We start from the raw sequence: 25,559 nt of genomic DNA, 5'->3' as shown, positions 1-25,559 counted from the left end.
CAAAATACCAAAAAGAAATCATTAATGAAATGTTCTAATTAAATAATTTTTACAAATCACAAATTTCCAAATACTTCTTTGAATACAACATTAGATGTCTTATTGGTAGGGTTTCCTTCGTTGTCTAAAATTAATATTTTCAATCCATCTCTGCTTTTAACTCTAGACAATGCAACATACAACTGTCCATGAGTAAACACTGGTTGTCTTAAAAACAAACCAACCTTTGATAGCGACTGTCCTTGACTTTTGTTTATTGTCATCGCAAAGCATACAGCAAGTGGAAACTGTCTTCGCTGAAATGTGAAAGGAATCCTTTTATCCGAAGGGGTCAGTGACATTCTTGGAATAAACGTACGTTTTCCTATATTACTTCCAGAAATAATCTCTGCTTCTATAACACGCTTACCCAATGCTATAACTCGTAGCCTTGTTCCATTACACAAACCGTATTTTTGGTCAATATTCCTCAATAACATAACTGGAACACCGACTTTTAATACCAATTTATGAATTGGCATACCTGAAGGTCTAAGGCCATTTAGAACATCAGGAGTGTATAAAGATTCGTCAAAGTCATCGTGTACAAACTCCGATTGACAAAGACTGTCTGAACTTAAGTATTCTTTTTCATCTCCAGGAAATAATTTTAACAAACGATTGTTTATTTCTTGAACAACTTCATTTTTCGGTGCAAGGATTGCTCTTTCTTGGAAAAACATCGGATTATTGGCATTTTCAACAATAGAAGGATAGACAAATGTAATTAAGGAACAGTATAATCCCTAAAAACAATAATAAGCCTAAATTCTGGAAGATAGATACCTACATATGGAATTGTTTGTCCCTGATCTTTATTGATTGTCATTGCAAAGCACAATCGAATAGGAAACTGTTTCCTCATTAGAGGATCGATGGTTGCTACTAATTGCTTGTAACTGGTATTGGTTTCATATCGATGGATGTGGATTCGCATATGAAATCAATTGTGTTCGCATCTATGAAATCAGTTCGCATATGACAACAATTGAGTTCGCATTTGGTTTTGTGGGTCAAAACAGTTCGCATAAGAAGTTCACGATTTGTTTGAGGTTAATTGATTTTGATTTTGCAAGCTTGGAGTCGGAGATCTGGATTGTGTTCGCATCTATAGAATGCGAGGAGAATTTAATGGTGATATTCAGTTCGCATTTGGTGACACAAGTACGTGGTTGATGATTTTTGGTTGGTTCGCATTTGAAATTAGTGGGTTTCGCATTTGGGTTCGTATCTGGGTTTCTCAAACAACTGAAATGCGAATATGAGACAACTGATTAATTTCTCAGTTAATGCGATGAAATGCGAATGAACTCAAAGACGGATGGATGCAAGATGCGAAGAATTTGAATGAAAATGCGAAGTTTTTAATGTATAAATGCGAATTGGGGAAGAAAGCTTAGAGTTTCGCATTTGGCACCTGATCTTTTCAAGAAATAATATAAGTGGTCCAACTTCGCAAAATGGGGTCATTTAATCAGAAAATCGATCATTCTTCAAATATGACATTTAATCAGAAAATCGATCTAAAAATGAGACATTTGGTGTTTATCGATTTTTCAGGGTCGACGGGTTGTATGAAAAGCGAAGGCTGAGTTCTTGAAAATTAGAGGATCGATGGTTGCTACTAATTGCTTGTAACTGGTATTGGTTTCATATCGATGGATGTGGATTCGCATATGAAATCAATTGTGTTCGCATCTATGAAATCAGTTCGCATATGACAACAATTGAGTTCGCATTTGGTTTTGTGGGTCAAAACAGTTCGCATAAGAAGTTCACGATTTGTTTGAGGTTAATTGATTTTGATTTCGCAAGCTTGGAGTCGGAGATCTGGATTGTGTTCGCATCTATAGAATGCGAGGAGAATTTAATGGTGATATTCAGTTCGCATTTGGTGACACAAGTACGTGGTTGATGATTTTTGGTTGGTTCGCATTTGAATTTAGTGGGTTTCGCATTTGGGTTCGTATCTGGGTTTCTCAAACAACTGAAATGCGAATATGAGACAACTGATTAATTTCTCAGTTAATGCGATGAAATGCGAATGAACTCAAAGACGGATGGATGCAAGATGCGAAGAATTTGAATGAAAATGCGAAGTTTTTAATGTATAAATGCGAATTGGGGAAGAAAGCTTAGAGTTTCGCATTTGGCACCTGATCTTTTCAGGAAATAATATAAGTGGTCCAACTTCGCAAAATGGGGTCATTTAATCAGAAAACCGATCATTCTTCAAATATGACATTTAATCAGAAAATCGATCTAAAAATGAGACATTTGGTGTTTATCGATTTTTCAGGGTCGACGGGTTGTATGAAAAGCGAAGGCTGAGTTCTTGAAAATTAGAGGATCGATGGTTGCTACTAATTGCTTGTAACTGGTATTGGTTTCATATCGATGGATGTGGATTCGCATATGAAATCAATTGTGTTCGCATCTATGAAATCAGTTCGCATATGACAACAATTGAGTTCGCATTTGGTTTTGTGGGTCAAAACAGTTCGCATAAGAAGTTCACGATTTGTTTGAGGTTAATTGATTTTGATTTCGCAAGCTTGGAGTCGGAGATCTGGATTGTGTTCGCATCTATAGAATGCGAGGAGAATTTAATGGTGATATTCAGTTCGCATTTGGTGACACAAGTACGTGGTTGATGATTTTTGGTTGGTTCGCATTTGAAATTAGTGGGTTTCGCATTTGGGTTCGTATCTGGGTTTCTCAAACAACTGAAATGCGAATATGAGACAACTGATTAATTTCTCAGTTAATGCGATGAAACGCGAATGAACTCAAAGACGGATGGATGCAAGATGCGAAGAATTTGAATGAAAATGCGAAGTTTTTAATGTATAAATGCGAATTGGGGAAGAAAGCTTAGAGTTTCGCATTTGGCACCTGATCTTTTCAAGAAATAATATAAGTGGTCCAACTTCGCAAAATGGGGTCATTTAATCAGAAAATCGATCATTCTTCAAATATGACATTTAATCAGAAAATCGATCTAAACATGAGACATTTGGTGTTTATCGATTTTTCAGGGTCGACGGGTTGTATGAAAAGCGAAGGCTGAGTAATTGAAAATTAGAGGATCGATGGTTGCTACTAATTGCTTGTAACTGGTATTGGTTTCATATCGATGGATGTGGATTCGCATATGAAATCAATTGTGTTCGCATCTATGAAATCAGTTCGCATATGACATCAATTGAGTTCGCATTTGGTTTTGTGGGTCAAAACAGTTCGCATAAGAAGTTCACGATTTGTTTGAGGTTAATTGATTTTGATTTCGCAAGCTTGGAGTCGGAGATCTGGATTGTGTTCGCATCTATGGAATGCGAGGAGAATTTAATGGTGATATTCAGTTCGCATTTGGTGACACAAGTACGTGGTTGATGATTTTTGGTTGGTTCACATTTGAAATCAGTGGGTTTCGCATTTGGGTTCGTAAGTGGGTTTCTCAAACAACTGAAATGCGAATATGAGACAACTGATTAATTTCTCAGTTAATGCGATGAAATGCGAATGAACTCAAAGACGGATGGATGCAAGATGCGAAGAATTTGAATGAAAATGCGATGTTTTTAATGTATAAATGCGAATTGGGGAAGAAAGCTTAGAGTTTCGCATTTGGCACCTGATCTTTTCAAGAAATAATATAAGTGGTCCAACTTCGCAAAATGGGGTCATTTAATCAGAAAATCGATCATTCTTCAAATATGACATTTAATCAGAAAATCGATCTAAAAATGAGACATTTGGTGTTTATCGATTTTTCAGGGTCGACGGGTTGTATGAAAAGCGAAGGCTGAGTAATTGAAAATTAGAGGATCGATGGTTGCTACTAATTGCTTGTAACTGGTATTGGTTTCATATCGATGGATGTGGATTCGCATATGAAATCAATTGTGTTCGCATCTATGAAATCAGTTCGCATATGACATCAATTGAGTTCGCATTTGGTTTTGTGGGTCAAAACAGTTCGCATAAGAAGTTCACGATTTGTTTGAGGTTAATTGATTTTGATTTCGCAAGCTTGGAGTCGGAGATCTGGATTGTGTTCGCATCTATAGAATGCGAGGAGAATTTAATGGTGATATTCAGTTCGCATTTGGTGACACAAGTACGTGGTTGATGATTTTTGGTAGGTTCACATTTGAAATCAGTGGGTTTCGCATTTGGGTTCGTAAGTGGGTTTCTCAAACAACTGAAATGCGAATATGAGACAACTGATTAATTTCTCAGTTAATGCGATGAAATGCGAATGAACTCAAAGACGGATGGATGCAAGATGCGAAGAATTTGAATGAAAATGCGATGTTTTTAATGTATAAATGCGAATTGGGGAAGAAAGCTTAGAGTTTCGCATTTGGCACCTGATCTTTTCAAGAAATAATATAAATGCGAATTGGGGAAGAAAGCTTAGAGTTTCGCATTTGTCGAATGAATGACAGTTAACATCAAATTACCAAGAAAGGCCCAGAGAGATGAGATTAGTGGTGATTGGATTGCAGTCAAGACAATTGATCAGCCATTACCTTTGCAAATTGGACTATCATTAGCTAGTTATCTAACAAAAAAACATTTACCGGAGCTCATGTGTCGAAATGAAAAACATGTATTAAACAAAAGCATTGAATAAAATGTATTAAACAAAAGCAAGGTCACAAAATCGAAATATTAGAGAGATAAAAAAATCGTACATCAATGCTATATACGACAAAGTAGAATCATATATGTTCACTCAATATAAGAAATAATATCTGGTCCACATATTACATATACACAACAGGGGCTAGCAGACATGAAATATAGCACATTGATTGTTGTTCAGAACATGTTCATTTAGCAATCTTCACACATAGTATATCAGTTTTTTTTCATTGAAATATATCGAAATGGAACTATAAATGACGACATGAGATAGAAATCTCAACCTACACCATTAATCAAAGCAGTTTTTGAACATCATTTAAAAAAAAACACTCATGCATAGCCAAAGTAATTCCAATAGCATCTAGAAAAGAAATTTGCAATCCAAGGCCGATATTCATCAAATTACTACCACAGAACGCTTGCATCAACCATCAGCCTCGTTGATTTACACGCACAGTGACCACACGGCACACATTGAATCCACCGAAATAAAAGATAAAACTATCCCATACGATTATAATACTTATCTAACATCCCGGTATTCGAAAGCATACAGACAGTGATACAATTTTGAATACATGTAGCTACCAAAGAGCTGGATTGCAAAAAAGGAGAGTGGCTGAGCATACCGGAGGGGAGGTGATTGGTTTACTGCAAAATGTCATGGCGGCGGAATCCATGTCGTATATCAAGCGCTGCAAAAGGAACAGACAAGATCAGGATTGTATCGACAAGAACATGAATACAGCATTTATAGATTTGTAATAGCGATGAGCAAGCAACTACACTTGAAAGTAAGATCCAACTTGTTAGAGAGGAAATCGGAATCAAAATTAAGAAGGAATGAAGAGTGTATATGTAAGAAGGCAACTCACTCCGAAATTATCGAGAGGCAGGCAAAAATTCAAGAATTAGGCGTAGCGGTTGAGCGAGAGAGTGTGAGAGCAATGAAGTAGTACAAGTAAAGAAGAAAGAGGGGAGGGGTGTCGATGAAATCTATGATGCTCACAGATTGAATTCTCCGCCCAAAACGGACTTTCTTTGGTTTTGGCTATACATACATTTATGATTTATTCACCACTAGGTGTAATACCCGTGTGTTACACGGGTTTCTTGAAAAAAATAATATAAAATTTCGAACATCAACGAATTATTAAAATAATACAAAACATATAAGTGAAAAGTTTATTGAATAAGTGTGTAATTGAACTCAAAATACCAAAAAGAAATCATTAATGAAATGTTCTAATTAAATAATTTTTACAAATCACAAATTTCCAAATACTTCTTTGAATACAACATTAGATGTCTTATTGGTAGGGTTTCCTTCGTTGTCTAAAATTAATATTTTCAATCCATCTCTGCTTTTAACTCTAGACAATGCAACATACAACTGTCCATGAGTAAACACTGGTTGTCTTAAAAACAAACCAACCTTTGATAGCGACTGTCCTTGACTTTTGTTTATTGTCATCGCAAAGCATACAGCAAGTGGAAACTGTCTTCGCTGAAATGTGAAAGGAATCCTTTTATCCGAAGGGGTCAGTGACATTCTTGGAATAAACGTACGTTTTCCTATATTACTTCCAGAAATAATCTCTGCTTCTATAACACGCTTACCCAATGCTATAACTCGTAGCCTTGTTCCATTACACAAACCGTATTTTTGGTCAATATTCCTCAATAACATAACTGGAACACCGACTTTTAATACCAATTTATGAATTGGCATACCTGAAGGTCTAAGGCCATTTAGAACATCAGGAGTGTATAAAGATTCGTCAAAGTCATCGTGTACAAACTCCGATTGACAAAGACTGTCTGAACTTAAGTATTCTTTTTCATCTCCAGGAAATAATTTTAACAAACGATTGTTTATTTCTTGAACAACTTCATTTTTCGGTGCAAGGATTGCTCTTTCTTGGAAAAACATCGGATTATTGGCATTTTCAACAATAGAAGGATAGACAAATGTAATTAAGGAACAGTATAATCCCTAAAAACAATAATAAGCCTAAATTCTGGAAGATAGATACCTACATATGGAATTGTTTGTCCCTGATCTTTATTGATTGTCATTGCAAAGCACAATCGAATAGGAAACTGTTTCCTCATTAGAGGATCGATGGTTGCTACTAATTGCTTGTAACTGGTATTGGTTTCATATCGATGGATGTGGATTCGCATATGAAATCAATTGTGTTCGCATCTATGAAATCAGTTCGCATATGACAACAATTGAGTTCGCATTTGGTTTTGTGGGTCAAAACAGTTCGCATAAGAAGTTCACGATTTGTTTGAGGTTAATTGATTTTGATTTCGCAAGCTTGGAGTCGGAGATCTGGATTGTGTTCGCATCTATAGAATGCGAGGAGAATTTAATGGTGATATTCAGTTCGCATTTGGTGACACAAGTACGTGGTTGATGATTTTTGGTTGGTTCGCATTTGAAATTAGTGGGTTTCGCATTTGGGTTCGTATCTGGGTTTCTCAAACAACTGAAATGCGAATATGAGACAACTGATTAATTTCTCAGTTAATGCGATGAAATGCGAATGAACTCAAAGACGGATGGATGCAAGATGCGAAGAATTTGAATGAAAATGCGAAGTTTTTAATGTATAAATGCGAATTGGGGAAGAAAGCTTAGAGTTTCGCATTTGGCACCTGATCTTTTCAAGAAATAATATAAGTGGTCCAACTTCGCAAAATGGGGTCATTTAATCAGAAAATCGATCATTCTTCAAATATGACATTTAATCAGAAAATCGATCTAAAAATGAGACATTTGGTGTTTATCGATTTTTCAGGGTCGACGGGTTGTATGAAAAGCGAAGGCTGAGTTCTTAAAAATTAGAGGATCGATGGTTGCTACTAATTGCTTGTAACTGGTATTGGTTTCATATCGATGGATGTGGATTCGCATATGAAATCAATTGTGTTCGCATCTATGAAATCAGTTCGCATATGACAACAATTGAGTTCGCATTTGGTTTTGTGGGTCAAAACAGTTCGCATAAGAAGTTCACGATTTGTTTGAGGTTAATTGATTTTGATTTCGCAAGCTTGGAGTCGGAGATCTGGATTGTGTTCGCATCTATAGAATGCGAGGAGAATTTAATGGTGATATTCAGTTCGCATTTGGTGACACAAGTACGTGGTTGATGATTTTTGGTTGGTTCGCATTTGAAATTAGTGGGTTTCGCATTTGGGTTCGTATCTGGGTTTCTCAAACAACTGAAATGCGAATATGAGACAACTGATTAATTTCTCAGTTAATGCGATGAAATGCGAATGAACTCAAAGACGGATGGATGCAAGATGCGAAGAATTTGAATGAAAATGCGAAGTTTTTAATGTATAAATGCGAATTGGGGAAGAAAGCTTAGAGTTTCGCATTTGGCACCTGATCTTTTCAAGAAATAATATAAGTGGTCCAACTTCGCAAAATGGGGTCATTTAATCAGAAAATCGATCATTCTTCAAATATGACATTTAATCAGAAAATCGATCTAAAAATGAGACATTTGGTGTTTATCGATTTTTCAGGGTCGACGGGTTGTATGAAAAGCGAAGGCTGAGTAATTGAAAATTAGAGGATCGATGGTTGCTACTAATTGCTTGTAACTGGTATTGGTTTCATATCGATGGATGTGGATTCGCATATGAAATCAATTGTGTTCGCATCTATGAAATCAGTTCGCATATGACATCAATTGAGTTCGCATTTGGTTTTGTGGGTCAAAACAGTTCGCATAAGAAGTTCACGATTTGTTTGAGGTTAATTGATTTTGATTTCGCAAGCTTGGAGTCGGAGATCTGGATTGTGTTCGCATCTATGGAATGCGAGGAGAATTTAATGGTGATATTCAGTTCGCATTTGGTGACACAAGTACGTGGTTGATGATTTTTGGTTGGTTCACATTTGAAATCAGTGGGTTTCGCATTTGGGTTCGTAAGTGGGTTTCTCAAACAACTGAAATGCGAATATGAGACAACTGATTAATTTCTCAGTTAATGCGATGAAATGCGAATGAACTCAAAGACGGATGGATGCAAGATGCGAAGAATTTGAATGAAAATGCGATGTTTTTAATGTATAAATGCGAATTGGGGAAGAAAGCTTAGAGTTTCGCATTTGGCACCTGATCTTTTCAAGAAATAATATAAATGCGAATTGGGGAAGAAAGCTTAGAGTTTCGCATTTGTCGAATGAATGACAGTTAACATCAAATTACCAAGAAAGGCCCAGAGAGATGAGATTAGTGGTGATTGGATTGCAGTCAAGACAATTGATCAGCCATTACCTTTGCAAATTGGACTATCATTAGCTAGTTATCTAACAAAAAAACATTTACCGGAGCTCATGTGTCGAAATGAAAAACATGTATTAAACAAAAGCATTGAATAAAATGTATTAAACAAAAGCAAGGTCACAAAATCGAAATATTAGAGAGATAAAAAAATCGTACATCAATGCTATATACGACAAAGTAGAATCATATATGTTCACTCAATATAAGAAATAATATCTGGTCCACATATTACATATACACAACAGGGGCTAGCAGACATGAAATATAGCACATTGATTGTTGTTCAGAACATGTTCATTTAGCAATCTTCACACATAGTATATCAGTTTTTTTTCATTGAAATATATCGAAATGGAACTATAAATGACGACATGAGATAGAAATCTCAACCTACACCATTAATCAAAGCAGTTTTTGAACATCATTTAAAAAAAAACACTCATGCATAGCCAAAGTAATTCCAATAGCATCTAGAAAAGAAATTTGCAATCCAAGGCCGATATTCATCAAATTACTACCACAGAACGCTTGCATCAACCATCAGCCTCGTTGATTTACACGCACAGTGACCACACGGCACACATTGAATCCACCGAAATAAAAGATAAAACTATCCCATACGATTATAATACTTATCTAACATCCCGGTATTCGAAAGCATACAGACAGTGATACAATTTTGAATACATGTAGCTACCAAAGAGCTGGATTGCAAAAAAGGAGAGTGGCTGAGCATACCGGAGGGGAGGTGATTGGTTTACTGCAAAATGTCATGGCGGCGGAATCCATGTCGTATATCAAGCGCTGCAAAAGGAACAGACAAGATCAGGATTGTATCGACAAGAACATGAATACAACATTTATAGATTTGTAATAGCGATGAGCAAGCAACTACACTTGAAAGTAAGATCCAACTTGTTAGAGAGGAAATCGGAATCAAAATTAAGAAGGAATGAAGAGTGTATATGTAAGAAGGCAACTCACTCCGAAATTATCGAGAGGCAGGCAAAAATTCAAGAATTAGGCGTAGCGGTTGAGCGAGAGAGTGGGAGAGCAATGAAGTAGTACAAGTAAAGAAGAAAGAGGGGAGGGGTGTCGATGAAATCTATGATGCTCACAGATTGAATTCTCCGCCCAAAACGGACTTTCTTTGGTTTTGGCTATACATACATTTATGATTTATTCACCACTAGGTGTAATACCCGTTTGTTACACGGGTTTCTTGAAAAAAATAATATAAAATTTCGAACATCAACGAATTATTAAAATAATACAACACATATAAGTGAAAAGTTTATTGAATAAGTGTGTAATTGAACTCAAAATACCAAAAAGAAATCATTAATGAAATGTTCTAATTAAATAATTTTTACAAATCACAAATTTCCAAATACTTCTTTGAATACAACATTAGATGTCTTATTGGTAGGGTTTCCTTCGTTGTCTAAAATTAATATTTTCAATCCATCTCTGCTTTTAACTCTAGACAATGCAACATACAACTGTCCATGAGTAAACACTGGTTGTCTTAAAAACAAACCAACCTTTGATAGCGACTGTCCTTGACTTTTGTTTATTGTCATCGCAAAGCATACAGCAAGTGGAAACTGTCTTCGCTGAAATGTGAAAGGAATCCTTTTATCCGAAGGGGTCAGTGACATTCTTGGAATAAACGTACGTTTTCCTATATTACTTCCAGAAATAATCTCTGCTTCTATAACACGCTTACCCAATGCTATAACTCGTAGCCTTGTTCCATTACACAAACCTTATTTTTGGTCAATATTCCTCAATAACATAACTGGAACACCGACTTTTAATACCAATTTATGAATTGGCATACCTGAAGGTCTAAGGCCATTTAGAACATCAGGAGTGTATAAAGATTCGTCAAAGTCATCGTGTACAAACTCCGATTGACAAAGACTGTCTGAACTTAAGTATTCTTTTTCATCTCCAGGAAATAATTTTAACAAACGATTGTTTATTTCTTGAACAACTTCATTTTTCGGTGCAAGGATTGCTCTTTCTTGGAAAAACATCAGATTATTGGCATTTTCAACAATAGAAGGATAGACAAATGTAATTAAGGAACAGTATAATCCCTAAAAACAATAATAAGCCTAAATTCTGGAAGATAGATACCTACATATGGAATTGTTTGTCCCTGATCTTTATTGATTGTCATTGCAAAGCACAATCGAATAGGAAACTGTTTCCTCATTAGAGGATCGATGGTTGCTACTAATTGCTTGTAACTGGTATTGGTTTCATATCGATGGATGTGGATTCGCATATGAAATCAATTGTGTTCGCATCTATGAAATCAGTTCGCATATGACAACAATTGAGTTCGCATTTGGTTTTGTGGGTCAAAACAGTTCGCATAAGAAGTTCACGATTTGTTTGAGGTTAATTGATTTTGATTTCGCAAGCTTGGAGTCGGAGATCTGGATTGTGTTCGCATCTATAGAATGCGAGGAGAATTTAATGGTGATATTCAGTTCGCATTTGGTGACACAAGTACGTGGTTGATGATTTTTGGTTGGTTCGCATTTGAAATTAGTGGGTTTCGCATTTGGGTTCGTATCTGGGTTTCTCAAACAACTGAAATGCGAATATGAGACAACTGATTAATTTCTCAGTTAATGCGATGAAATGCGAATGAACTCAAAGACGGATGGATGCAAGATGCGAAGAATTTGAATGAAAATGCGAAGTTTTTAATGTATAAATGCGAATTGGGGAAGAAAGCTTAGAGTTTCGCATTTGGCACCTGATCTTTTCAAGAAATAATATAAGTGGTCCAACTTCGCAAAATGGGGTCATTTAATCAGAAAATCGATCATTCTTCAAATATGACATTTAATCAGAAAATCGATCTAAAAATGAGACATTTGGTGTTTATCGATTTTTCAGGGTCGACGGGTTGTATGAAAAGCGAAGGCTGAGTTCTTGAAAATTAGAGGATCGATGGTTGCTACTAATTGCTTGTAACTGGTATTGGTTTCATATCGATGGATGTGGATTCGCATATGAAATCAATTGTGTTCGCATCTATGAAATCAGTTCGCATATGACAACAATTGAGTTCGCATTTGGTTTTGTGGGTCAAAACAGTTCGCATAAGAAGTTCACGATTTGTTTGAGGTTAATTGATTTTGATTTCGCAAGCTTGGAGTCGGAGATCTGGATTGTGTTCGCATCTATAGAATGCGAGGAGAATTTAATGGTGATATTCAGTTCGCATTTGGTGACACAAGTACGTGGTTGATGATTTTTGGTTGGTTCGCATTTGAAATTAGTGGGTTTCGCATTTGGGTTCGTATCTGGGTTTCTCAAACAACTGAAATGCGAATATGAGACAACTGATTAATTTCTCAGTTAATGCGATGAAATGCGAATGAACTCAAAGACGGATGGATGCAAGATGCGAAGAATTTGAATGAAAATGCGAAGTTTTTAATGTATAAATGCGAATTGGGGAAGAAAGCTTAGAGTTTCGCATTTGGCACCTGATCTTTTCAAGAAATAATATAAGTGGTCCAACTTCGCAAAATGGGGTCATTTAATCAGAAAATCGATCATTCTTCAAATATGACATTTAATCAGAAAATCGATCTAAAAATGAGACATTTGGTGTTTATCGATTTTTCAGGGTCGACGGGTTGTATGAAAAGCGAAGGCTGAGTTCTTGAAAATTAGAGGATCGATGGTTGCTACTAATTGCTTGTAACTGGTATTGGTTTCATATCGATGGATGTGGATTCGCATGTGAAATCAATTGTGTTCGCATCTATGAAATCAGTTCGCATATGACAACAATTGAGTTCGCATTTGGTTTTGTGGGTCAAAACAGTTCGCATAAGAAGTTCACGATTTGTTTGAGGTTAATTGATTTTGATTTCGCAATCTTGGAGTCGGAGATCTGGATTGTGTTCGCATCTATAGAATGCGAGGAGAATTTAATGGTGATATTCAGTTCGCATTTGGTGACACAAGTACGTGGTTGATGATTTTTGGTTGGTTCGCATTTGAAATTAGTGGGTTTCGCATTTGGGTTCGTATCTGGGTTTCTCAAACAACTGAAATGCGAATATGAGACAACTGATTAATTTCTCAGTTAATGCGATGAAATGCGAATGAACTCAAAGACGGATGGATGCAAGATGCGAAGAATTTGAATGAAAATGCGAAGTTTTTAATGTATAAATGCGAATTGGGGAAGAAAGCTTAGAGTTTCGCATTTGGCACCTGATCTTTTCAAGAAATAATATAAGTGGTCCAACTTCGCAAAATGGGGTCATTTAATCAGAAAATCGATCATTCTTCAAATATGACATTTAATCAGAAAATCGATCTAAAAATGAGACATTTGGTGTTTATCGATTTTTCAGGGTCGACGGGTTGTATGAAAAGCGAAGGCTGAGTAATTGAAAATTAGAGGATCGATGGTTGCTACTAATTGCTTGTAACTGGTATTGGTTTCATATCGATGGATGTGGATTCGCATATGAAATCAATTGTGTTCGCATCTATGAAATCAGTTCGCATATGACATCAATTGAGTTCGCATTTGGTTTTGTGGGTCAAAACAGTTCGCATAAGAAGTTCACGATTTGTTTGAGGTTAATTGATTTTGATTTCGCAAGCTTGGAGTCGGAGATCTGGATTGTGTTCGCATCTATGGAATGCGAGGAGAATTTAATGGTGATATTCAGTTCGCATTTGGTGACACAAGTACGTGGTTGATGATTTTTGGTTGGTTCACATTTGAAATCAGTGGGTTTCGCATTTGGGTTCGTAAGTGGGTTTCTCAAACAACTGAAATGCGAATATGAGACAACTGATTAATTTCTCAGTTAATGCGATGAAATGCGAATGAACTCAAAGACGGATGGATGCAAGATGCGAAGAATTTGAATGAAAATGCGATGTTTTTAATGTATAAATGCGAATTGGGGAAGAAAGCTTAGAGTTTCGGATTTGGCACCTGATCTTTTCAAGAAATAATATAAATGCGAATTGGGGAAGAAAGCTTAGAGTTTCGCATTTGTCGAATGAATGACAGTTAACATCAAATTACCAAGAAAGGCCCAGAGAGATGAGATTAGTGGTGATTGGATTGCAGTCAAGACAATTGATCAGCCATTACCTTTGCAAATTGGACTATCATTAGCTAGTTATCTAACAAAAAAACATTTACCGGAGCTCATGTGTCGAAATGAAAAACATGTATTAAACAAAAGCATTGAATAAAATGTATTAAACAAAAGCAAGGTCACAAAATCGAAATATTAGAGAGATAAAAAAATCGTACATCAATGCTATATACGACAAAGTAGAATCATATATGTTCACTCAATATAAGAAATAATATCTGGTCCACATATTACATATACACAACAGGGGCTAGCAGACATGAAATATAGCACATTGATTGTTGTTCAGAACATGTTCATTTAGCAATCTTCACACATAGTATATCAGTTTTTTTTCATTGAAATATATCGAAATGGAACTATAAATGACGACATGAGATAGAAATCTCAACCTACACCATTAATCAAAGCAGTTTTTGAACATCATTTAAAAAAAACACTCATGCATAGCCAAAGTAATTCCAATAGCATCTAGAAAAGAAATTTGCAATCCAAGGCCGATATTCATCAAATTACTACCACAGAACGCTTGCATCAACCATCAGCCTCGTTGATTTACACGCACAGTGACCACACGGCACACATTGAATCCACCGAAATAAAAGATAAAACTATCCCATACGATTATAATACTTATCTAACATCCCGGTATTCGAAAGCATACAGACAGTGATACAATTTTGAATACATGTAGCTACCAAAGAGCTGGATTGCAAAAAAGGAGAGTGGCTGAGCATACCGGAGGGGAGGTGATTGGTTTACTGCAAAATGTCATGGCGGCGGAATCCATGTCGTATATCAAGCGCTGCAAAAGGAACAGACAAGATCAGGATTGTATCGACAAGAACATGAATACAACATTTATAGATTTGTAATAGCGATGAGCAAGCAACTACACTTGAAAGTAAGATCCAACTTGTTAGAGAGGAAATCGGAATCAAAATTAAGAAGGAATGAAGAGTGTATATGTAAGAAGGCAACTCACTCCGAAATTATCGAGAGGCAGGCAAAAATTCAAGAATTAGGCGTAGCGGTTGAGCGAGAGAGTGTGAGAGCAATGAAGTAGTACAAGTAAAGAAGAAAGAGGGGAGGGGTGTCGATGAAATCTATGATGCTCACAGATTGAATTCTCCGCCCAAAACGGACTTTCTTTGGTTTTGGCTATACATACATTTATGATTTATTCACCACTAGGTGTAATACCCGTGTGTTACACGGGTTTCTTGAAAAAAATAATATAAAATTTCGAACATCAACGAATTATTAAAATAATACAACACATATAAGTGAAAAGTTTATTGAATAAGTGTGTAATTGAACTCAAAATACCAAAAAGAAATCATTAATGAAATGTTCTAATTAAATAATTTTTACAAATCACAAATTTCCAAATACTTCTTTGAATACAACATTAGATGTCTTATTGGTAGGGTTTCCTTCGTTGTCTAAAATTAATATTTTCAATCCATCTCTGCTTTTAACTCTAGACAATGCAACATACAACTGTCCATGAGTAAACACTGGTTGTCTTAAAAACAAACCAACCTTTGATAGCGACTGTCCTTGACTTTTGTTTATTGTCATCGCAAAGCATACAGCAAGTGGAAACTGTCTTCGCTGAAATGTGAAAGGAATCCTTTTATCCGAAGGGGTCAGTGACATTCTTGGAATAAACGTACGTTTTCCTATATTACTTCCAGAAATAATCTCTGCTTCTATAACACGCTTACCCAATGCTATAACTCGTAGCCTTGTTCCATTACACAAACCGTATTTTTGGTCAATATTCCTCAATAACATAACTGGAACACCGACTTTTAATACCAATTTATGAATTGGCATACCTGAAGGTCTAAGGCCATTTAGAACATCAGGAGTGTATAAAGATTCGTCAAAGTCATCGTGTACAAACTCCGATTGACAAAGACTGTCTGAACTTAAGTATTCTTTTTCATCTCCAGGAAATAATTTTAACAAACGATTGTTTATTTCTTGAACAACTTCATTTTTCGGTGCAAGGATTGCTCTTTCTTGGAAAAACATCGGATTATTGGCATTTTCAACAATAGAAGGATAGACAAATGTAATTAAGGAACAGTATAATCCCTAAAAACAATAATAAGCCTAAATTCTGGAAGATAGATACCTACATATGGAATTGTTTGTCCCTGATCTTTATTGATTGTCATTGCAAAGCACAATCGAATAGGAAACTGTTTCCTCATTAGAGGATCGATGGTTGCTACTAATTGCTTGTAACTGGTATTGGTTTCATATCGATGGATGTGGATTCGCATATGAAATCAATTGTGTTCGCATCTATGAAATCAGTTCGCATATGACAACAATTGAGTTCGCATTTGGTTTTGTGGGTCAAAACAGTTCGCATAAGAAGTTCACGATTTGTTTGAGGTTAATTGATTTTGATTTCGCAAGCTTGGAGTCAGAGATCTGGATTGTGTTCGCATCTATAGAATGCGAGGAGAATTTAATGGTGATATTCAGTTCGCATTTGGTGACACAAGTACGTGGTTGATGATTTTTGTTTGGTTCGCATTTGAAATTAGTGGGTTTCGCATTTGGGTTCGTATCTGGGTTTCTCAAACAACTGAAATGCGAATATGAGACAACTGATTAATTTCTCAGTTAATGCGATGAAATGCGAATGAACTGAAAGACGGATGGATGCAAGATGCGAAGAATTTGAATGAAAATGCGAAGTTTTTAATGTATAAATGCGAATTGGGGAAGAAAGCTTAGAGTTTCGCATTTGGCACCTGATCTTTTCAAGAAATAATATAAGTGGTCCAACTTCGCAAAATGGGGTCATTTAATCAGAAAATCGATCATTCTTCAAATATGACATTTAATCAGAAAATCGATCTAAAAATGAGACATTTGGTGTTTATCGATTTTTCAGGGTCGACGGGTTGTATGAAAAGCGAAGGCTGAGTTCTTGAAAATTAGAGGATCGATGGTTGCTACTAATTGCTTGTAACTGGTATTGGTTTCATATCGATGGATGTGGATTCGCATATGAAATCAATTGTGTTCGCATCTATGAAATCAGTTCGCATATGACAACAATTGAGTTCGCATTTGGTTTTGTGGGTCAAAACAGTTCGCATAAGAAGTTCACGATTTGTTTGAGGTTAATTGATTTTGATTTCGCAAGCTTGGAGTCGGAGATCTGGATTGTGTTCGCATCTATAGAATGCGAGGAGAATTTAATGGTGATATTCAGTTCGCATTTGGTGACACAAGTACGTGGTTGATGATTTTTGGTTGGTTCGCATTTGAAATTAGTGGGTTTCGCATTTGGGTTCGTATCTGGGTTTCTCAAACAACTGAAATGCGAATATGAGACAACTGATTAATTTCTCAGTTAATGCGATGAAATGCGAATGAACTCAAAGACGGATGGATGCAAGATGCGAAGAATTTGAATGAAAATGCGAAGTTTTTAATGTATAAATGCGAATTGGGGAAGAAAGCTTAGAGTTTCGCATTTGGCACCTGATCTTTTCAAGAAATAATATAAGTGGTCCAACTTCGCAAAATGGGGTCATTTAATCAGAAAATCGATCATTCTTCAAATATGACATTTAATCAGAAAATCGATCTAAAAATGAGACATTTGGTGTTTATCGATTTTTCAGGGTCGACGGGTTGTATGAAAAGCGAAGGCTGAGTTCTTGAAAATTAGAGGATCGATGGTTGCTACTAATTGCTTGTAACTGGTATTGGTTTCATATCGATGGATGTGGATTCGCATATGAAATCAATTGTGTTCGCATCTATGAAATCAGTTCGCATATGACAACAATTGAGTTTGCATTTGGTTTTGTGGGTCAAAACAGTTCGCATAAGAAGTTCACGATTTGTTTGAGGTTAATTGATTTTGATTTCGCAAGCTTGGAGTCGGAGATCTGGATTGTGTTCGCATCTATAGAATGCGAGGAGAATTTAATGGTGATATTCAGTTCGCATTTGGTGACACAAGTACGTGGTTGATGATTTTTGGTTGGTTCGCATTTGAAATTAGTGGGTTTCGCATTTGGGTTCGTATCTGGGTTTCTCAAACAACTGAAATGCGAATATGAGACAACTGATTAATTTCTCAGTTAATGCGATGAAATGCGAATGAACTCAAAGACGGATGGATGCAAGATGCGAAGAATTTGAATGAAAATGCGAAGTTTTTAATGTATAAATGCGAATTGGGGAAGAAAGCTTAGAGTTTCGCATTTGGCACCTGATCTTTTCAAGAAATAATATAAGTGGTCCAACTTCGCAAAATGGGGTCATTTAATCAGAAAATCGATCATTCTTCAAATATGACATTTAATCAGAAAATCGATCTAAAAATGAGACATTTGGTGTTTATCGATTTTTCAGGGTCGACGGGTTGTATGAAAAGCGAAGGCTGAGTTCTTGAAAATTAGAGGATCGATGGTTGCTACTAATTGCTTGTAACTGGTATTGGTTTCATATCGATGGATGTGGATTCGCATATGAAATCAATTGTGTTCGCATCTATGAAATCAGTTCGCATATGACATCAATTGAGTTCGCATTTGGTTTTGTGGGTCAAAACAGTTCGCATAAGAAGTTCACGATTTGTTTGAGGTTAATTGATTTTGATTTCGCAAGCTTGGAGTCGGAGATCTGGATTGTGTTCGCATCTATAGAATGCGAGGAGAATTTAATGGTGATATTCAGTTCGCATTTGGTGACACAAGTACGTGGTTGATGATTTTTGGTTGGTTCGCATTTGAAATTAGTGGGTTTCGCATTTGGGTTCGTATCTGGGTTTCTCAAACAACTGAAATGCGAATATGAGACAACTGATTAATTTCTCAGTTAATGCGATGAAATGCGAATGAACTCAAAGACGGATGGATGCAAGATGCGAAGAATTTGAATGAAAATGCGAAGTTTTTAATGTATAAATGCGAATTGGGGAAGAAAGCTTAGAGTTTCGCATTTGGCACCTGATCTTTTCAAGAAATAATATAAGTGGTCCAACTTCGCAAAATGGGGTCATTTAATCAGAAAATCGATCATTCTTCAAATATGACATTTAATCAGAAAATCGATCTAAAAATGAGACATTTGGTGTTTATCGATTTTTCAGGGTCGACGGGTTGTATGAAAAGCGAAGGCTGAGTTCTTGAAAATTAGAGGATCGATGGTTGCTACTAATTGCTTGTAACTGGTATTGGTTTCATATCGATGGATGTGGATTCGCATATGAAATCAATTGTGTTCGCATCTATGAAATCAGTTCGCATATGACAACAATTGAGTTCGCATTTGGTTTTGTGGGTCAAAACAGTTCGCATAAGAAGTTCACGATTTGTTTGAGGTTAATTGATTTTGATTTCGCAAGCTTGGAGTCGGAGATCTGGATTGTGTTCGCATCTATAGAATGCGAGGAGAATTTAATGGTGATATTCAGTTCGCATTTGGTGACACAAGTACGTGGTTGATGATTTTTGGTTGGTTCGCATTTGAAATTAGTGGGTTTCGCATTTGGGTTCGTATCTGGGTTTCTCAAACAACTGAAATGCGAATATGAGACAACTGATTAATTTCTCAGTTAATGCGATGAAATGCGAATGAACTCAAAGACGGATGGATGCAAGATGCGAAGAATTTGAATGAAAATGCGAAGTTTTTAATGTATAAATGCGAATTGGGGAAGAAAGCTTAGAGTTTCGCATTTGGCACCTGATCTTTTCAAGAAATAATATAAGTGGTCCAACTTCGCAAAATGGGGTCATTTAATCAGAAAATCGATCATTCTTCAAATATGACATTTAATCAGAAAATCGATCTAAAAATGAGACATTTGGTGTTTATCGATTTTTCAGGGTCGACGGGTTGTATGAAAAGCGAAGGCTGAGTTCTTGAAAATTAGAGGATCGATGGTTGCTACTAATTGCTTGTAACTGGTATTGGTTTCATATCGATGGATGTGGATTCGCATATGAAATCAATTGTGTTCGCATCTATGAAATCAGTTCGCATATGACAACAATTGAGTTCGCATTTGGTTTTGTGGGTCAAAACAGTTCGCATAAGAAGTTCACGATTTGTTTGAGGTTAATTGATTTTGATTTCGCAAGCTTGGAGTCGGAGATCTGGATTGTGTTCGCATCTATAGAATGCGAGGAGAATTTAATGGTGATATTCAGTTCGCATTTGGTGACACAAGTACGTGGTTGATGATTTTTGGTTGGTTCGCATTTGAAATTAGTGGGTTTCGCATTTGGGTTCGTATCTGGGTTTCTCAAACAACTGAAATGCGAATATGAGACAACTGATTAATTTCTCAGTTAATGCGATGAAATGCGAATGAACTCAAAGACGGATGGATGCAAGATGCGAAGAATTTGAATGAAAATGCGAAGTTTTTAATGTATAAATGCGAATTGGGGAAGAAAGCTTAGAGTTTCGCATTTGGCACCTGATCTTTTCAAGAAATAATATAAGTGGTCCAACTTCGCAAAATGGGGTCATTTAATCAGAAAATCGATCATTCTTCAAATATGACATTTAATCAGAAAATCGATCTAAAAATGAGACATTTGGTGTTTATCGATTTTTCAGGGTCGACGGGTTGTATGAAAAGCGAAGGCTGAGTTCTTGAAAATTAGAGGATCGATGGTTGCTACTAATTGCTTGTAACTGGTATTGGTTTCATATCGATGGATGTGGATTCGCATATGAAATCAATTGTGTTCGCATCTATGAAATCAGTTCGCATATGACAACAATTGAGTTTGCATTTGGTTTTGTGGGTCAAAACAGTTCGCATAAGAAGTTCACGATTTGTTTGAGGTTAATTGATTTTGATTTCGCAAGCTTGGAGTCGGAGATCTGGATTGTGTTCGCATCTATAGAATGCGAGGAGAATTTAATGGTGATATTCAGTTCGCATTTGGTGACACAAGTACGTGGTTGATGATTTTTGTTTGGTTCGCATTTGAAATTAGTGGGTTTCGCATTTGGGTTCGTATCTGGGTTTCTCAAACAACTGAAATGCGAATATGAGACAACTGATTAATTTCTCAGTTAATGCGATGAAATGCGAATGAACTGAAAGACGGATGGATGCAAGATGCGAAGAATTTGAATGAAAATGCGAAGTTTTTAATGTATAAATGCGAATTGGGGAAGAAAGCTTAGAGTTTCGCATTTGGCACCTGATCTTTTCAAGAAATAATATAAGTGGTCCAACTTCGCAAAATGGGGTCATTTAATCAGAAAATCGATCATTCTTCAAATATGACATTTAATCAGAAAATCGATCTAAAAATGAGACATTTGGTGTTTATCGATTTTTCAGGGTCGACGGGTTGTATGAAAAGCGAAGGCTGAGTTCTTGAAAATTAGAGGATCGATGGTTGCTACTAATTGCTTGTAACTGGTATTGGTTTCATATCGATGGATGTGGATTCGCATATGAAATCAATTGTGTTCGCATCTATGAAATCAGTTCGCATATGACAACAATTGAGTTCGCATTTGGTTTTGTGGGTCAAAACAGTTCGCATAAGAAGTTCACGATTTGTTTGAGGTTAATTGATTTTGATTTCGCAAGCTTGGAGTCGGAGATCTGGATTGTGTTCGCATCTATAGAATGCGAGGAGAATTTAATGGTGATATTCAGTTCGCATTTGGTGACACAAGTACGTGGTTGATGATTTTTGGTTGGTTCGCATTTGAAATTAGTGGGTTTCGCATTTGGGTTCGTATCTGGGTTTCTCAAACAACTGAAATGCGAATATGAGACAACTGATTAATTTCTCAGTTAATGCGATGAAATGCGAATGAACTCAAAGACGGATGGATGCAAGATGCGAAGAATTTGAATGAAAATGCGAAGTTTTTAATGTATAAATGCGAATTGGGGAAGAAAGCTTAGAGTTTCGCATTTGGCACCTGATCTTTTCAAGAAATAATATAAGTGGTCCAACTTCGCAAAATGGGGTCATTTAATCAGAAAATCGATCATTCTTCAAATATGACATTTAATCAGAAAATCGATCTAAAAATGAGACATTTGGTGTTTATCGATTTTTCAGGGTCGACGGGTTGTATGAAAAGCGAAGGCTGAGTTCTTGAAAATTAGAGGATCGATGGTTGCTACTAATTGCTTGTAACTGGTATTGGTTTCATATCGATGGATGTGGATTCGCATATGAAATCAATTGTGTTCGCATCTATGAAATCAGTTCGCATATGACAACAATTGAGTTCGCATTTGGTTTTGTGGGTCAAAACAGTTCGCATAAGAAGTTCACGATTTGTTTGAGGTTAATTGATTTTGATTTCGCAAGCTTGGAGTCGGAGATCTGGATTGTGTTCGCATCTATAGAATGCGAGGAGAATTTAATGGTGATATTCAGTTCGCATTTGGTGACACAAGTACGTGGTTGATGATTTTTGGTTGGTTCGCATTTGAAATTAGTGGGTTTCGCATTTGGGTTCGTATCTGGGTTTCTCAAACAACTGAAATGCGAATATGAGACAACTGATTAATTTCTTAGTTAATGCGATGAAATGCGAATGAACTCAAAGACGAATGGATGCAAGATGCGAAGAATTTGAATGAAAATGCGAAGTTTTTAATGTATAAATGCGAATTGGGGAAGAAAGCTTAGAGTTTCGCATTTGGCACCTGATCTTTTCAAGAAATAATATAAGTGGTCCAACTTCGCAAAATGGGGTCATTTAATCAGAAAATCGATCATTCTTCAAATATGACATTTAATCAGAAAATCGATCTAAAAATGAGACATTTGGTGTTTATCGATTTTTCAGGGTCGACGGGTTGTATGAAAAGCGAAGGCTGAGTTCTTGAAAATTAGAGGATCGATGGTTGCTACTAATTGCTTGTAACTGGTATTGGTTTCATATCGATGGATGTGGATTCGCATATGAAATCAATTGTGTTCGCATCTATGAAATCAGTTCGCATATGACATCAATTGAGTTCGCATTTGGTTTTGTGGGTCAAAACAGTTCGCATAAGAAGTTCACGATTTGTTTGAGGTTAATTGATTTTGATTTCGCAAGCTTGGAGTCGGAGATCTGGATTGTGTTCGCATCTATAGAATGCGAGGAGAATTTAATGGTGATATTCAGTTCGCATTTGGTGACACAAGTACGTGGTTGATGATTTTTGGTTGGTTCGCATTTGAAATTAGTGGGTTTCGCATTTGGGTTCGTATCTGGGTTTCTCAAACAACTGAAATGCGAATATGAGACAACTGATTAATTTCTCAGTTAATGCGATGAAATGCGAATGAACTCAAAGACGGATGGATGCAAGATGCGAAGAATTTGAATGAAAATGCGAAGTTTTTAATGTATAAATGCGAATTGGGGAAGAAAGCTTAGAGTTTCGCATTTGGCACCTGATCTTTTCAAGAAATAATATAAGTGGTCCAACTTCGCAAAATGGGGTCATTTAATCAGAAAATCGATCATTCTTCAAATATGACATTTAATCAGAAAATCGATCTAAAAATGAGACATTTGGTGTTTATCGATTTTTCAGGGTCGACGGGTTGTATGAAAAGCGAAGGCTGAGTTCTTGAAAATTAGAGGATCGATGGTTGCTACTAATTGCTTGTAACTGGTATTGGTTTCATATCGATGGATGTGGATTCGCATATGAAATCAATTGTGTTCGCATCTATGAAATCAGTTCGCATATGACAACAATTGAGTTCGCATTTGGTTTTGTGGGTCAAAACAGTTCGCATAAGAAGTTCACGATTTGTTTGAGGTTAATTGATTTTGATTTCGCAAGCTTGGAGTCGGAGATCTGGATTGTGTTCGCATCTATAGAATGCGAGGAGAATTTAATGGTGATATTCAGTTCGCATTTGGTGACACAAGTACGTGGTTGATGATTTTTGGTTGGTTCGCATTTGAAATTAGTGGGTTTCGCATTTGGGTTCGTATCTGGGTTTCTCAAACAACTGAAATGCGAATATGAGACAACTGATTAATTTCTCAGTTAATGCGATGAAATGCGAATGAACTCAAAGACGGATGGATGCAAGATGCGAAGAATTTGAATGAAAATGCGAAGTTTTTAATGTATAAATGCGAATTGGGGAAGAAAGCTTAGAGTTTCGCATTTGGCACCTGATCTTTTCAAGAAATAATATAAGTGGTCCAACTTCGCAAAATGGGGTCATTTAATCAGAAAATCGATCATTCTTCAAATATGACATTTAATCGGAAAATCGATCTAAAAATGAGACATTTGGTGTTTATCGATTTTTCAGGGTCGACGGGTTGTATGAAAAGCGAAGGCTGAGTTCTTGAAAATTAGAGGATCGATGGTTGCTACTAATTGCTTGTAACTGGTATTGGTTTCATATCGATGGATGTGGATTCGCATATGAAATCAATTGTGTTCGCATCTATGAAATCAGTTCGCATATGACAACAATTGAGTTCGCATTTGGTTTTGTGGGTCAAAACAGTTCGCATAAGAAGTTCACGATTTGTTTGAGGTTAATTGATTTTGATTTCGCAAGCTTGGAGTCGGAGATCTGGATTGTGTTCGCATCTATAGAATGCGAGGAGAATTTAATGGTGATATTCAGTTCGCATTTGGTGACACAAGTACGTGGTTGATGATTTTTGGTTGGTTCGCATTTGAAATTAGTGGGTTTCGCATTTGGGTTCGTATCTGGGTTTCTCAAACAACTGAAATGCGAATATGAGACAACTGATTAATTTCTCAGTTAATGCGATGAAATGCGAATGAACTCAAAGACGGATGGATGCAAGATGCGAAGAATTTGAATGAAAATGCGAAGTTTTTAATGTATAAATGCGAATTGGGGAAGAAAGCTTAGAGTTTCGCATTTGGCACCTGATCTTTTCAAGAAATAATATAAGTGGTCCAACTTCGCAAAATGGGGTCATTTAATCAGAAAATCGATCATTCTTCAAATATGACATTTAATCGGAAAATCGATCTAAAAATGAGACATTTGGTGTTTATCGATTTTTCAGGGTCGACGGGTTGTATGAAAAGCGAAGGCTGAGTTCTTGAAAATTAGAGGATCGATGGTTGCTACTAATTGCTTGTAACTGGTATTGGTTTCATATCGATGGATGTGGATTCGCATATGAAATCAATTGTGTTCGCATCTATGAAATCAGTTCGCATATGACAACAATTGAGTTCGCATTTGGTTTTGTGGGTCAAAACAGTTCGCATAAGAAGTTCACGATTTGTTTGAGGTTAATTGATTTTGATTTCGCAAGCTTGGAGTCGGAGATCTGGATTGTGTTCGCATCTATAGAATGCGAGGAGAATTTAATGGTGATATTCAGTTCGCATTTGGTGACA

The 25,559-nt window shown here is 36.3% G+C and overlaps 2 protein-coding genes and 1 pseudogene across 2 annotated transcripts; all 3 read right to left on the bottom strand.

Annotated features, from left to right (window-relative positions):
• Nucleotides 1-56: 56 nt before the first annotated feature.
• LOC145002534 (uncharacterized) lies at nt 57-5,372 on the bottom strand. Its single transcript, XM_078961786.1, has 2 exons — nt 5,322-5,372; nt 57-785 (listed from the first exon to the last, which is right to left on the bottom strand). The coding sequence occupies exons 1-2, from the start codon at nt 5,370-5,372 to the stop codon at nt 57-59; spliced, it is 780 nt and encodes a 259-aa protein (XP_078817912.1).
• A 587-nt stretch (nt 5,373-5,959) lies between these two features.
• Nucleotides 5,960-9,797, bottom strand: LOC145002533 (uncharacterized). Its single transcript, XM_078961785.1, has 2 exons — nt 9,747-9,797; nt 5,960-6,688 (listed from the first exon to the last, which is right to left on the bottom strand). The coding sequence occupies exons 1-2, from the start codon at nt 9,795-9,797 to the stop codon at nt 5,960-5,962; spliced, it is 780 nt and encodes a 259-aa protein (XP_078817911.1).
• Nucleotides 9,798-10,384: 587 nt separating this feature from the next.
• Nucleotides 10,385-14,960, bottom strand: LOC145002532 (uncharacterized; annotated as a pseudogene).
• Between the last annotated feature and the right edge of the window lie 10,599 nt (nt 14,961-25,559).

The sequence above is a fragment of the Lactuca saligna genome, chromosome 6 (genome assembly GCF_052625555.1).
Source record: "Lactuca saligna cultivar CGN05327 chromosome 6, ASM5262555v1, whole genome shotgun sequence".
In the NCBI taxonomy this organism is placed as follows: Eukaryota; Viridiplantae; Streptophyta; class Magnoliopsida; order Asterales; family Asteraceae; genus Lactuca; species Lactuca saligna.
This window is presented reverse-complemented; position numbering and strand designations above follow the sequence as displayed.

What these genes read in the sequence shown, in the direction of transcription:
- LOC145002534 (XM_078961786.1), bottom strand. Translation starts at nt 5,372, where the DNA reads ATGGATTCCGCCGCCATGACATTTTGCAGTAAACCAATCACCTCCCCT. An exon ending in AACCAATCACCTCCCCTCCG is followed by an intron (nt 786 to 5,321) that starts GTATGCTCAGCC and finishes TATTGTTTTTAG; the next exon opens with GGATTATACTGTTCCTTAAT.
- LOC145002533 (XM_078961785.1), bottom strand. Translation starts at nt 9,797, where the DNA reads ATGGATTCCGCCGCCATGACATTTTGCAGTAAACCAATCACCTCCCCT. An exon ending in AACCAATCACCTCCCCTCCG is followed by an intron (nt 6,689 to 9,746) that starts GTATGCTCAGCC and finishes TATTGTTTTTAG; the next exon opens with GGATTATACTGTTCCTTAAT.